The sequence below is a fragment of the Microcebus murinus genome, chromosome 5 (genome assembly GCF_040939455.1).
Source record: "Microcebus murinus isolate Inina chromosome 5, M.murinus_Inina_mat1.0, whole genome shotgun sequence".
Lineage (NCBI taxonomy): Eukaryota > Metazoa > Chordata > Mammalia > Primates > Cheirogaleidae > Microcebus > Microcebus murinus.
In genome coordinates, this window is record NC_134108.1 from 32021329 (window position 1) to 32036711 (window position 15383).

Genomic DNA, 15383 nt, shown 5'->3' on the forward strand with positions numbered 1-15383 from the left:
CGTTGTGTGAGCACTTTCCAGCCTGGCTTGCAGCAGGCAAGGGAAATGTGACACACTTGCCGCCTGATTTACATCTGCTTTTGCTGGAATGCTCTGAAGTGGGCATAGAGCCTCCAACCAGAAAAACAAGAGAACATGTGTAATGCCATCCAAGTCACTGAGTATTTACTGTTGCACCTGTTCTGGGCAAGGCCATGCTCTTTCTCTATGCAGTGAATTAACCAGTGTTGTGCAAACATTGGAAAGTTCAGAATGAAATGCATGGGGAAACATTGTTTGGGGTTCAAAAGTGGGCTGGTTTGTGATTAAAATTGAAAGGCTTGGGTGACATAGTCTCTTTTAAGTGTCTTTCCCACACTTGGGTTTTGAAACATGTTCAATCAATGATACTTGTTCTAAACAAAAATCCCCTAAAGTTTTAATGTTTCAAGCGTTGTCACATTTCAAATTACTCAAAATATCAATCCACTGCTAAATATCAATCATAACTTTTCACCAAATCATGCAACTCTATGGAAATCCCAGTGTGTAATACATACATGTAGAAATATTAATAATGCCCAAGTAATTTCTTTATACTTTCATACCGATATATATACTTTTTAATTTTCTTCTGGATTTTCATGGAGGAAGGAAAAATCTTTTATTCATTAAATACAAGCATTTTGGGATATTTTGGACAATTGAAAGAGTTTAGAGAGATTTGTAAAATATTTGTAATCCACTGCTATTGTGCACTTCAAACCCAAAGGAAAATAGATTAAAGAGATAGTATTTACATGTTAGGACTTTAAGAGCCATAAGATATATCTCAGCATTCTCTGTTAATTTTTCTTATTGAGAGTAGATAAATGATTCATCACTTTTATTAGTCAATTAACCATCTATTTTTATAGCAGTGTCCCCCGATACCTCTGAAAGTGTTTTTTCTGCTATCAGCTTCTACTTGATTTTTCCCTTTGAATTGAAGCTTTTATAGTAGTTTTAATTTTTTGCCATGTTTTTGGAGAAAATTCATGTCTTACATGTGTTCTAACTTTTTTTTTTTTTTTTTTGAGACAATGTATCACTCTATCACCTTAGCTAGAGTGCAGTGGCATGATCATGGCACACTGTAACCTCCAATTCATGGGCTTAAGATATCCTCTCTCTTCAGCCTCCCAAGTAGCTGGGACTGCAGCATGTGCCACCAAGCCTGGCTGAAGTTTTTTGGTAATTTTTTTTTTTTTTTTTTTTTGAAAACAGGGTCTTGTCATGTTGCTCAGTCTGGTCTCAAACTACTGGCATCAAGCAATCCTGCCTCAACCTCCCAAAGTGCTGGGATTACAGGCGTGAGCCACTGTGCTCGGCTGTTCTAACTTAATTATTAATTACTCCGTTTTAAATTCAGCACAGCCCTTTTGTTTGGGTGTGTGTGTGGGGAGCGGGTATTTATTGTAACTCTGACATAGAGGCGTTGAAAAGAGAGTAGTTTTCAAATTCTTGTCCACAAATAGCTGCTATAAAGGTAGCTTCTAATTTAAGAAAATGGCTAATCATTTTTTTCCTCTTAGAATGGTTTCCTAGGAAACCAACCTACCTAGCTAGTCACAGTAAAACACAGAAGAGTATAAACCAGTGGGAGAATAAAATTCCAGTGTGCTTTGACATTTATGTTAATACTTTAAAAAAGTAATTGTAAAATGTATAATAAGTATCTTAATTTTTTTACAAAAATGGTCATAGACTGTTAAAAAACTAAATGCAACATAGATAGCAGATAAATACTAATAATACCAAGGAGCTTCAAATTTATTTTCGTTTTTGGAATTGGCATAGGTAAAGGCTTACTTTCTTAACTGTGAGATGCTACCAGGACCAGCTATGTAATTTGCAGGGCCCAAGGAACTCAAAATGTAGGGCTTCTTGTTCACATGTCAAGCTGGTGACAGAAGGGCATCAGACCCGTCATGGAACTCTCTGGAGCTCAGAGCTCCATGTAGCTGCACAGGTCGCACGCCCACGAAGCCCAACCCTGCGTATTGAATGGGAGTAAATAAGACTAGATTCATATTTTCTTCTTAATCTTTTAATTAAAACAGGTTTATTTTGATTTGATTTTAAATGACTATAAACATGTTTTTCTGAACAGTATACTTTTAATAATATACATATATATTTATGACATATATTTATTACATGTTTACATTAACTTTACCTTCTCTCACTTATGTTGTATTCATATGTGAGCATGTTAGTATGTGAGCATGTGAATGCACTGTGTACATTTATTTTGTAATTTCAGAGGATCTTAACTATGAATGAAAGGCCTACGGTGAGAAAATATCAGTAATCCTGGTTATTGGTGCTATAGAGGATTTTTCTAATGTGAGTTTCATTAAAACCAAAAATTTATAAAACAGTCAGATTTAGAATTATTTTCTCCAAAGCTTAAAGCTGGTATTCTCAACAAAGAGGTTTTATTTCTTCTTGCAGGGTTAACAACAAACAAACCAAAAAAAAGCCAAAAATAAGTTAGACTTCTTATATCCTTGGCATTTTGATGTAAATATCTGAAAGTTATTTGACTAGTGTTTATAATTGTAGGAACTTTTATACTGTTGGATATAATCAGTTGCAAAACCTAATGGTTCCTGTACCAGGTACCTCTAGGCCTGACTCCCATACCATTCTCATAGTGATAAGTTTTTGGCACTAACTGTTGTTTTGAGATTTTTACCATGATAGGTAGGTAACATTCCAGAAGGAAATTCAGGGTGTGGAAGAGGTTTATTCCAGGAATGAAGAAATTATATTGCCAGCTCTACAACAAATTTTAGCTAATTACCTCTCTCTCTCTCTCTCTCTCTCTCTTTTAATTCCTTGGTGAAGAGTAAAACAACAATAAAGTCTTCTAAGTTTCTGTGAGGTTTTCCATTATGAGTGTGATATCCTCCAGCCATGTTTTGGAATTGGACTCAGTCTAACCAAGAATTTTTATTTCAAAGAAAGTTTCCATCATTGAACTGTGAATTGCTAGTCACCAACATCTCGTCACCCACTTCCCATGCACCATTGATAGTATTCTTGACTGTCTTCTTTATTATTAAAATAACAGTTAATTATTGCCTAGAGAAAAATAGTACTCTTTCCAAAGGTTTTTATCTAGTAAATGCATTAGAATTTAAAAAAAAAAAAAGAAAGAAAGAAAGCATATGAATTGGGTCTCCTCTGCTCCAATCTCAGACCAGGCCTCCAGCCTCATGGTTGGTGAAGAAAAGCTGATGGCACCTGAGGATGCACCTGCCTCCGAAACAGACATCAATCTGGAGGTGTCATTTGCTGAGCAAGCGGTCAGTCAGAAAGAGACCTCCAAGGAGAAGACTCAGAAGAACACAGACAACGATACCTTGTCACCTGTACGTAACACACTATTAATAGATGTCACTAACATAAGAATGAATATATATACATATATATGTGTATGTGTGTGTATGTGTATATATATATATATATGTATATATATATACATATATATATATAGATGGGGTCTTACTCTGTCACCCAGAATGGAATGCAGTGGCACAATCATAGCTCACTGTAATCTCCAACTCCTGGGCTCAAGTGATCCTCCTGCCTCAGCCTCCTGAGTACCTGGGACTACAAGTGCGCACCCTCACACCTGGCTCATTCTTAAATTTTTGGGGGGAGGCAGAGTCTCCCTATGTTGCCCAGGCTGGTTTCAAACTCCTGGCCCCAATCAGTCCTCCTACTTCAGCCTCCCAAAGTGCTGGGGATTATAGGCGTGAGCCACCACACCTGGCCACAAGAATATATGTATATTTTTAATCAGCTTTTTATTTTGAAACTTTAGAACCCACAGAAAAGTTGGAAGACTAGTATGACAAACACCATGCAGTCTTCATAGAATGATTCAGCCATTTCTTTTTGTCTTTCCACATTTACGTATCTCTAGGTATGTTCTATCAGATATGCACTCACTTTTCTTTGAATTGAGCAAAGACATATAAAACAAGACACAGTTATAATACTTAAGAAATTGAAACTAAAGTGATAATTATATTTAATGTACAGTCATATTAGGATTCCCCCAATTGTCACAATATTGTCCCTTATAGTTTCTCCCTTCTCCATCCCCAATTGGATTTCAAATAAGGGTCATATTTTGTATTGTTGTCATACTTTTTGGGTTTCCTTGAATCTAAATTAGTTCTTGCTTTTTTTTTTTTTTTCCTTTAATATTTTTGAAGAGTCCAAATCAGTTTTCTGATTTTGTCTGATTACTTCCCCATGACCGAACTCAAGTTAAACATTTTTGGCCAAACTATTGCATAGGTGATGTTCATGCCATTGATTGCACCTTCAGAAGTGCATAGTGTCAGATGTTGCCTTTGTTGGTGATGGAAGTTTGATTACTAACTTGGCTAAAAAGAGATGTTCACTAGATCTCCTCATGATAAAGATACCTTTCCCATCATAATTAATACTAATTTGTGAACCGTGAGACTGAGCAAATATCGTATTTGTTAATAATAACCTATTGCCCAGTGGTTTCCCCATCCTTGTTTGAGATAATAATTAAACTGGAGTGTGTGAATTGATATTATTTCCAATTCTATTATTCTTTCTACATTTATTGGCTGGGAATCCTCCATAATGATTGCTACTTCGCTTTCTAGCACAAGATGTTTCAGGCTGTCCTTGTGATTTTCTTTGCTCAGACTTGCATGTCTTTAATAAGCTCTGGTTTCTTTTAGCAGCAAATTATATTATTAATATTTAGAAACCAAGCTCTGTGTATGGAATATTCTTATTGCTACTGAATGTCTTCTATTTTTTAACAGTGCATTTATTATGTGGAATTTCACACATGCTAAAGTTAAAGAGAATAGTACCAAGAACTCCCAAATACTCACCACTCAGCCCTAACATTCATTAGCCCATGGCCAATCCTAACCCATCCCAGCCCTACCCAGTTCCCCATTCTGTGCGATTTTGAAACATATCTCTGAATTATATTTTATCATCTATAAATATTTGCATATCTAAAAAAGGGGATTTAAAAAACACATATCCATATTGCCATATTGTACCTAAAAAAATGCTAAAAATTTTTAATTTCAAATATCTAATCAGTGTTCAAATTTCAAGTTGTTTCACAAATTTCATGGTTGTCTTGTACAATCTGTTTGAGTCAGGATCCAAATAAGGATTTTATTATATTAAGGATTTTATTATATTGATTGAAGTTGGTTGATAAGTCTTCTAAGACTCTTAATCTCCCCCTCCATTTCTCTCTCTCTCTCCCCCCCTCCCCCTCCCTCCCCCCACCCTCCCTCCCTCTCCTCTACCTTCCCTGCCCCACCTCTCACACACACAGGAGAGCCTTGGTTGACTTTAAATTTATCAGATTTAGGTTTAAGTCTTTTTTGGTCAAGAGTACTTCAGATATGTGATTGTTGTGTTCCCTGTCAGGAGACTCATAATATCTGGTTGTCTTTCTTTTTTGTGTGTGAAATTAGCTGCCAATCAATACCTGGGTCTATTAGTTTATTAATGGTTACAAAATGATGATGTAATATTTTCTTCTCTTTTTTTCCCTTATTACTTTAGATATTTCCTTTTGAGAATAATTTCTCAAAATGGTCACTTTTCCCCTTTACTTTCCCTTTTACCAGTTTTTAAGATCTTTTGGCTCTTTAGCGTCTTTCACTAGTGACCAGTTAATAGTTTTGTTTATTTTGTGAAAATAGACTTTTCATTCATGGATTTATGCATATTTGGTGTGACCCTAGATGAAATTTTCCAGGCATATCTGGTATCCAGACCTACACTTAACTGTTTCTGCAAAAAAAATCCTGGTTCCATTTAGTAGAAATAGACTTTCGTGACTATGAGCAAGACACCAGGAGTGTTCATTTCTCCGGGTCGGTCATTGCTTTCAGGGCTTTTCAGAGGACAGAAGTACATCTGTATCTTCTTTCTCCCATGCTGAGAATTGTAGTCCTCAGGAAATGGCAGATGATATATTTAGAATATCACGTAATTATAATTTACTTGTTTGCTTTCTCTTGCATTAATGCACAGCATTCTCAGAATAACTATGCTTATACTACCACCAACAATATGATTACTACAAACTGGCTTGAACTTGTTCTTTCAGTTTTTTTGTGTCCTTGGGGTACATCCCACAGGGGATTTTATACAGCAAAATGATTGTGCTTTAGGTTGCTGAGGACTGTTGTTCTCTGTATGGCTAAGCCGCCAACTGTGTACGTGGTTGGGTTAAATATTTTTCATTTTATTTTCAACTGTTAGAGATTGCTTTTCTGAAATATAATTTTATTTTTTAAGCATGTAAAATATTTATATGGTCCAAAAGTCAAATCTAAAAACAAAGCATATTAAAAGTCTAGCTTCTATCCCATTCAATCCCTCCTCTTACATAATAAATAAAATTATTTATTTTAATATTATTGTTTATCCTTCTGTTCTTAGATAAATGGTAGCCCACTATATACACTTTCTTCCACCTTGTTTTTTTTTTATTTTTTTGACTCAGCAGTATATTCCAGAGATCATACTATAATAGTAGAAAAATAGTTCTCATTCCTTTTTATCTTAATGGATACATTGTACTCCATTATGAGGATGTATCATAATTTAGTCAATCAATCTCATAATGGTGGCCATCTGAATTGTTTTCAGGCTTTCTCATATATTTTTTAAAATCTTTTTTTGTACCTAGTGGAACAAGTAAAGGGATATGCAAAATTTGACCTAAAGTGATGAGCCACACTCTAGACAATCCTTAGATTTTTAAGTGATAGTCTTCATCTCGAAAGATGGAAATGTTTTAAATTGAAGGATAGTAGAATGTAATTAAACAGAATGAAGACATTGTTGACTTGTAAGTTGTTGACTCAAACAATGGAATAATTAATCTTTACTTAAGAGTTTTCAAAACAAGACATCCTCTGCCATTTTTTTTTTCAAGAGCCAGCTTCTTACTTTGTCCCCTCAGTCTAGAGGAATTCCTAGGCCAAAGCCTGCGGAGTAGCTGGGACTACAGGTGCGCACCACCATGACAGTCTAAGTATTTTATTTTGTTAGAAATGGGGTCTTGCTGTGTTGGCCTGTCTGGTTGTAAACTCCTAGCCTCAAGTGATCCTCCTGCCTCAGCCTCTTGAGTTGCTGGGGTTACAGGCACGAGCCACTGTGCCCCTAGTCTCTGTCATTTTATTCTCTGTTTAACAAGCTAATTTGTGTTCATCTGCCCTCTTGATTTTGTTCACATTGTGTCCCAAGTATAAAATGACCTCTCTATTTCCACCCCTCTGATGTTCCATATTTGCCAAGGAAACCTTAATCTATCCTGAGTCTAGCTTGCTGTCCAACTTTCCTGTTAAGTCTTTCCTGATTGTGAACTTACATTAGATAAGATATATAAAATCACCTTTTGAACTATTAAGTTACACATTTTTGATACTTATCAATCTATTCACTTATTTGTTTATGTATCTACGCATCTATTCATCTATATAACATTTTTAAATAAATCTCTTCTAAAAGGCATGGAAACATTGTAAAGATTCTACGAGTCCTTCATCTGGTTTGTGATATAAATATTTGTATTCACTACTCTGAGGCGGGTGTCTAAGCAGATAAAACCTTAAGTTCCATTTCTTCTCCATGTTCGCCTGCTTCTGTAAATAAGCAGTGGGCTTTATGTAATACAGCATTCTCTGTTGATCTCATTGCATATTCACTTCCTTTTTCTTACAGCATTGTGCAGTCTTTGTTAATTCTTTATGATCTCTCACAGTGGATTCAAATTTCTTCTCTTAAATTTGGAGAGCAGGTTTTATAACCTTCAATGTGCTTTAGTTTGAAAATTTAGCTACTATTTATTGTATATACATTATTATAGCCCTGAAAGTATGCTCTGTAATTATTTCATTCATTTATCAAATGATCTCTATGAGGTGGATATTCTTAACCCTATTTTTAATACAGGGAAACGAATTAGATTACATGACATGCTGAGGCTTGACTTTAATGACTAAGCTTCTGAAGCTTTTTCTCTTGCTTTTCAAGTCAAAGCTAGAGTGATTTGATGAGTAAAAAAATCAAGTTCATCATTACTGATGAAGTGCCTGGGGGCTCCTTGTATTGCAAGTCCTGTAATAGAGGGGTGCAGTTGTGAAAAGCTACCTAGTTAATTTATGGTATCACCTAGGAACCAATGACCTTATATTTTTTGAAAAACATTATTTCATTCTTTAAACACATTTTTCAAAAGGTAAAGAGCTTTTATCTTGCTGAAATTCCACTGCATTCTGTCAGCCAACGAACTGAACCATTCAGTCTATTAACTAAACAACAAAAAACAACAACAGGAAACTTCATAAATATTTAAAGCTGCTGCTATGAATTAAACATTGGGTTAAAGAACTAACTCCTTCATTAAGCACAATGTTTAAATAAATAAATAAGCTCATGACATATATTGCTACGTAAATCAAATGTTTGAATTAGTAATATTTCAGGTTTCTCCAAACATTTACCTTGGGTAATGCTTTCAATGATTGTATTACGTGTGTTTGGCTTATTAGACCACAAGCAACTGCTTTTAATGAAACATTTAGGACTTCTTTAAAAAAAAAAATAGATGGTAAATATGGTTGGTTTAGCCATTCAGAAAACAAAGCAATTCGCAGAAATATCTGGCTATAAGCGTAAGAGAAATGTGACTGGTTTTATATGATTTGAAAAGTGCAGCTCAGTACAAATCACAGAAAATCAGGAGAACATCAAGCCAGTGGCCCCTTTACCTTATTGGGTTTGATTCTGTGCTTTTGTCCCTGTAGGATGTTCATTCAGTAGACCATGACAGAGCACCTGTCGTGTGCCAGGTCTACGGTGCAGTAGGGTTACAGAGGTGATTAAGATGTGGCCCAGTCCCACGTCAATACTCATCAACCTAGATTTCTCCCTGCCTACTGTGGCGGAAGGGGGAAATGGAGGAGAACAGAACGGTTACTGAACTTAGCATTTAGAAGATCTGCATTTGTACCCTTACTATATCACTGCCTGTGTGGCCGCGATTAAGCCTCTTTACCGAGCCTCAGTTTCTCCACCTAGAATATGCCGTAATAATTCTTAACCTATCGTGACTTTTGCAGAATATAATGTGAAACCATTTATCAAAGATGAGTATTATCTTTATTTTTTTCTTACCTTGCCATAATATATAGGAGAAAAGGGAACCCACGAGATGTTGAGATTATTTAAAAAGCCCTGTGAAAAAATATAGTAATAATAACTTAACATTTCTTGAGTGTTATGTGCCATTTGGTCCTCACCACAACCGAAGAGGCTGAGGCACAGATGGTGACTTAGGGAACATGGCTACAGTGATGGCTCTGCCCTGCGATCTGGCTCCGCTTTAACTCCTGCGCTCCACACCGCGGAGCCACCCCTGCCGCTGCTGGAAATTCACTTAGGCTCCATCTTCAATGGTGTCTATTGCTGTTTTATGTAATGTTCTCTAGGAGAAAGAATGTATTTCAAAAAGTTAAGAAAGACATCTTTTCTATTACAGCAGACTTGAACGCTCTCTCTTAGAGTTGAATTTACTTAAAAAGAATTAGCTGTTAAATTACCAAAAGTTGTAGACTTAAGAAATAGATCTAGGAGAGCGACTCTCAAATAGTTTGGTCTCACAATGCTTATGCTCTAAAAAATTATTGAGGACCTCAAAAAGCTTTTGTGTATGTAGGTTATAATATGGATATTTATGAGATCAGAAATTAAAATTGAGAAATTTAAAAAAATTAATCCATTTAATGTAATAACATAGTTAACACAAATACCTTTAAAAAATGGAGAATAGCTGTATTTTCTGAAACAAAAAAAGTAGTGTAGCATGGTTTTAATTTTAACAAGTCTAATGTCTGGCTATAGTGGAGGTCAGCTGTAGTCTCATACTTACCTCTGCATTCGTTCTATTGCAATAGCGTATGCCACATCTGGAAAACTACACTGTACACTCACAAGGGAATGAGAGTGTATAAGGCAAAATAATGTCTTAGTGCAAATTATTAAAATAGTTTTGACCTCTTGCACTTCTTAGGAGGGTATTGGGTACTCCCATGGGTCCCCGGACCACACTTTGAGAATTACTGCTTTAGACATGTCTTTTTCTCTAGTGTTTTGACGATGAGGTGTTAATGACATGGTACAAAAATCAGCAAAGAAAAGGGAACAAAATGGAATCAGTTGAATCAGTTAATCAGCAATTTAATGAGAAAGTCAAAGGCAAACCCAAACTACTAGAGAATGATCATCGTTTTAGTAGTGGGTAAGCACAATGAGACTGTAATTTGTATTACATATGTTAGAGAAATTCATGTTTTTTACCCTGTGGTTTGTTTTATTATATTTAATGTGTTTAATGTTAAAAGAGGCTGAATAAGTAGTAGATGGTATTTGAGAAAGGCAAAAAACAAATGTACCACATAATTTGCCTGTGGTCCTGAGTAATATCTTTAAGTCTCAGTTTATTCAGTGATAAAAGTAATAATACAGGTTGAACATCCCCAATCTGAAAACCCAAATTCCTAAATGCTCCAAAATCGGAAACTTTTTGAGCACTGACATGATGCCACAAGTGGAAAATTCCACACATAAGTGCTTTTTTTAATGCATGAAATAAAATTAGTGGAAATATTTTATAAAATTACCTTCAAGCTATGTGTATATGAAACATAAATGAATTATGTTTTTAGTCTTGAGTCCTATCCCCAAGATATAGCTCATTACACATATATAAATATTCTAAAATCTGAAAAACATCTGAAATCTGAAATTTCTGGTCCCAAGCATTTTGGGGGTAAGGGATGCTCAACCTGTAATAGCAACCACCTCTTGGGCAGTGCGGAGCATTTAAACCTACAGCAGCCCTCCCATTTTACAGAAAGAAAGGTAATTGTCATAAGTCACACAGCTAGTAAGTGGCTAGATGACTGGTAGGCACTCTGGCTCTAAAGTCCCTGCCCTTAGTTGCCCCCTTATCCTCCTTTCCCTCCCCCAGTGCTATGTAGCCTTTCTGTAACAATCTTACTTGGGTTTTCTTATGACAAATAAAGGATAAGTGACGTATGTAAAGGGTAGTTGGCCCATTCTCAGCACACACTCATGGCTACTATTCCTCTTTCTCTTCTCCCTGTTTGTCTTGGTATGTCATCTTCCTCCTCTTCCTTCACTTCCCCTCAGTCTTCCTCCTCCTCTACCCCCATCATGGTTAGTGTTTGACTTTTAACCTTCCTTGGTTTCGAAGGTCAGGGACCTAGAAGTTTTTTTCTCCTTTGGGCTCACTGTCTGTCTCGTCCTCTGAGCCACTGATGTTGGTACTCCCAGCACATGGTCTGCTTCCATCGTCTTTCAGACTTTGGTGGTTGACTTTTGAACTCCCCACAGCTTTGGGGACCATCTTTATGACAGGACCGCTCTTCAGTCTGCCTGGAGAAGTTCTGCCGTGGCTTGTAGTCACTTATTCTGAGTATAACTTCTTTATGCAGTTACTTTTATTTTTCTTCTTGCATTACAAAAGGGATTCGATATAGTAAGCCTTTATTATATTAATGATATTTATTTTAGAGTTTCAGATTGCCAAAAGACAAAACAGGCACCACAAGGATTGGTGACCTCGCGTCCCAGGACATGAAGAAAGTTTGCCATTTAGCCCTAATTGAGTTGACTGCCCTCTACGATGTGTTGGGTATTGAACTGAAACAACAAAAAGCTGTGAAAATCAAAATGAAAGGTAATCATGAACTGAAAAAACAGTTGGATTTACTTCTAAAGTAGCATGGATGGAGTTGGCTTTTTAGTGGTATTCCCAGGGGACAGGAGAACAACTGCAAAATAAAGCAACACTTGAATACTTCTGAAGTTCAGATTGTAAAAGATTGCCTTCAAAAACCTTGTAACTTGATAAAAATACACTGTGTCCTAGACTGTAGAAAGTAAAGGTATAATCAAATAAGTTGATTCTCATAGAAAGGAATTCTGAATCAAGGAATACTAACTTGTGCTTTCTCCTTTGAAAATTATATATTTAAAAAGAAACATTTGGTACACATTTATTTCCAAAATCTTGAAAAATGACATTAAGATGATTGATTATGAATGCTTGCTTTTGCTTGTTGGAAATACATAGGATAGTTAGTGGTCTGTACCCTTTGTTCATTGACATTCTCATATTAACTATTTTGGAAAGACATTCTTTCCACTATTAAGAAAATGATGCCATTGTGACACACAATACCACTAGACTGTACTCATCATGGAAATGTGTAGTTTTTCTTTTGTAAGCAGTTTGCTTTGCCCATTACATAAACAATTTATTTTTTATAATATGATAGAGAACAGACACTGCTTTAGTTTTTGTTTCTACTAGATTTTATGAGCCCAGAAATCCAGATAATTCTCTATTGACAAAGCTGTTTAGGAGTCTCTGTCCTCTTATTTAATCTTAAAGGTATCTCCTGAAGAGAAACCAAGGAGGGGGATTATTGAGTTGCTATGGTAACATTAGCAAAGACAAGTATTCACCTGATTTAGGTTTTAGAGCCAATTACTCAATAGGACCGAAGTGTACCTTCCCCTCAGGTCCTCTGTCATGCTGAGGCCCAGAAGACCTCATTCTGTGCTTAGTTTCTTTGAGTATTTTAGCTCAAGGCCTAGGATGGTGAATTTTTGAGTTAAGTGCTGCTCTGGTTTTTCATAAATCCATTACGGATAATGAAGACTTCAGATGCTTTTTAAAAAGCTCATCACAAAGCCTTCTCCAAATACAACACAGAAATAATTTAAGTAGTTGAGAGTCAGTGCCCAAGATTTTTCAAGTAGCTTAGAGAGGTTTGGTTTTGTTTTAAAATTGCATCCTAGCAGAAAACTATTAAGTTATTCACATTAAGACTGTCATTGTTAATAAAATAGAATTTCTTTCCATCTTTTAAAAATATGTGTGTCGTATCCAAGATATTTATCTTATATTTTACACTAGACCCTTAGCATTCTTACGGATTGCATCTTTTCTTAGTTCCCAAACTGAAAAGTTATTTACTGGGTTACTGGCTTTCTTTTGAATGGTATCTCGATTAAGTGTCACACTGTCCAATGTCTGTCCTCATACCACCCTTTTCCATGTTCACAGATGAATTTTATTTCTCTGATGATGTGTGTCATAAAGGAAAAAATTATGACTTTGGTGCTCACTATCCACTCAGTGATGGGAGGGAGGTGCTGGTAGAAGCTATGTTCCTACCAGACTCAAGACCTATAAATTCCATTTGGAAAAATTATAAATTATGACTTGTCATCTCTTTTGGAGTTATTCCTATATAAAACTACAAATTTAAATTTAAGAATACCACAACTATATTTTCCAAAGAGAAACATTCGTAGAACAAAGTCATGATATTGGCTGACTTCTCAAAAAGCAAGTGTTTATATTTGCCAGTATTGTAGAATGTTAAATACAACCTAGTATGAAAGAGATAAGTGATATTTGCTTTTGAGTCAGAACTTTTAATTTGATTCCATTTACCAAAATTATTTGAATATTTTACATATTCTCACAGTACTTTATTTCTTTTATGTAGTAGTTTGTACTTTTCTAATTATTTCTGTGATTAATTTGCAATCATTTGTTTAGTTGTCTTTTCCTGCCAAATTGCTTGATAAGGCAGGACTATTGGCCTTTGTATACTGTGGCTAGATTGTGTCATTCACTTAGTAAATGCTCAATAAATAATTGTCTGATTGAATGGCAATGTCAGAAATTTTATGCTCTAACATTTTTGTATTAATATGTTATAGATTGATGGAAGTGAAGACATTTTGTTTTCTTCTTGCAGATTCTGGTCTTTTTGGTGTTCCATTGACAGTATTGTTAGAACAAGATCAGAGGAAAGTACCAGGAACTCGAATACCCCTGATCTTTCAAAAAGTAAGTAGGTCTGAACTGGTCAGAGTAGATAGAACATACTTGCTTTGCTAGTGGTTTGTTGCATTCATGTTATTATAATATAGTTTTCCAATTGATATCCTCCTTTATTTTGTACTTTGATTTTTCTATTCAGGAAGCGAATTTGTTCCAAGGGCTCATAATTTTTATTTCATGGTGATGCTTTCTGTGTTATTACTGTAACTGTGATTACCTGGCATCATTTTCCTGTCTTATATTAGCTGGCTTTGTATAATTGAGATTTCAATTCTATAACACATAGGAGTGGGAACTGCTTATAAATTTCTAGGGATTTGAGTCCTCATGAATATTTCATGCCTGTATGTATTTCCTAAGCTTTCCTATTTACAGTGAGGATGTCCAATTTAATTTACCAGTGCCTATTTACAAAGTAGGCAAAGAAACCATAAAGTAGAATTAGAAAATGATTGCTAAACTATTAAGTCACTTGTGTAGTCAACACTCAATTATTCATAAGGGGATTATCTGTGGCAATATAAAAATTTCCATCCAAGCTCTGAGCCATCATTGTTCAGCATCACAGATTACATTTGATAAAAGCTAAGGAATGCACAGTGAGGAAGGCAGGTCATATCAGGTATGGACTTACCCACGCTGTAGATTCTTTCCTACAGCCCAGGCATATGGCAGTTTCTGAAGTTTCTGGGGACAGCAGAAATTGATTTGCAGTTAATTGGCTCAGCAAACTCATCCAATACTAAGATTCAGTCTACTTGGCAATTATTCTTCCCCTATTCCAAACCAGTCATCTCCCTGTCTTCCCTACTAACCTTTGGGGCCTTCATTCCTCATCTCCACCACTACATTCAAACCTGGATCTCATTGTTCCTCCTGACAAACTTTCTAAACAGTTTATCCCACTCATCAGCCTCTGCCAGCCACTGCCTGTGGAACCTGTGTCTGTATGGGGAGTTGTCAAGAGTACCTGTGATTAACAGCAAGAGGCTACAAAATATAGGCTACATATTCAAATCCTTTTGTCAATAAAAGGTGCAAGTTACCATACACAGCTGGCCATACAAAGCAGAGATCTCAGCAGCATCTTTTCTCAGGGGTATTAGCCAAGGTTCTCCAGAGAAACAGAACAAATATTAAAATATATGTAGAGAGAAGAGAGATTTATTTTAAAGAATTGGCTCATGCCACGGTAGAGGCAGGCAAGTCTGAAACATGTAGAGCAGCTGGCAGGCTGGAAACTCAGGCAAGAGTTGATGCCACAGTCTTGAGTCCAAAGTCTGCAGGCTGGAAACTTAGGCAGGGCTTCTATGTTGCAGTCTTGAAGCAGAATTGCTGCTGCTTTGGGAAATCTCCATCTTTTAGGCCTTCA

The 15383-nt window shown here is 35.9% G+C and overlaps 1 protein-coding gene across 12 annotated transcripts in view; it reads left to right on the forward strand.

The window, feature by feature from the left end:
- ARHGAP18 (Rho GTPase activating protein 18) overlaps positions 1–15383 on the forward strand; it is a 130499-nt gene that overhangs the window by 82166 nt on the left and 32950 nt on the right. For all 12 annotated transcript variants that reach the window (XM_012736579.3, XM_076002966.1, XM_076002967.1 and 9 more), the window contains 3 exons: positions 3226–3398; positions 11662–11827; positions 13926–14017. In XM_012736579.3, the coding sequence (XP_012592033.2) occupies positions 3226–3398; positions 11662–11827; positions 13926–14017 (431 nt within the window). The remainder of the gene's footprint in view (positions 1–3225; positions 3399–11661; positions 11828–13925; positions 14018–15383) is intronic.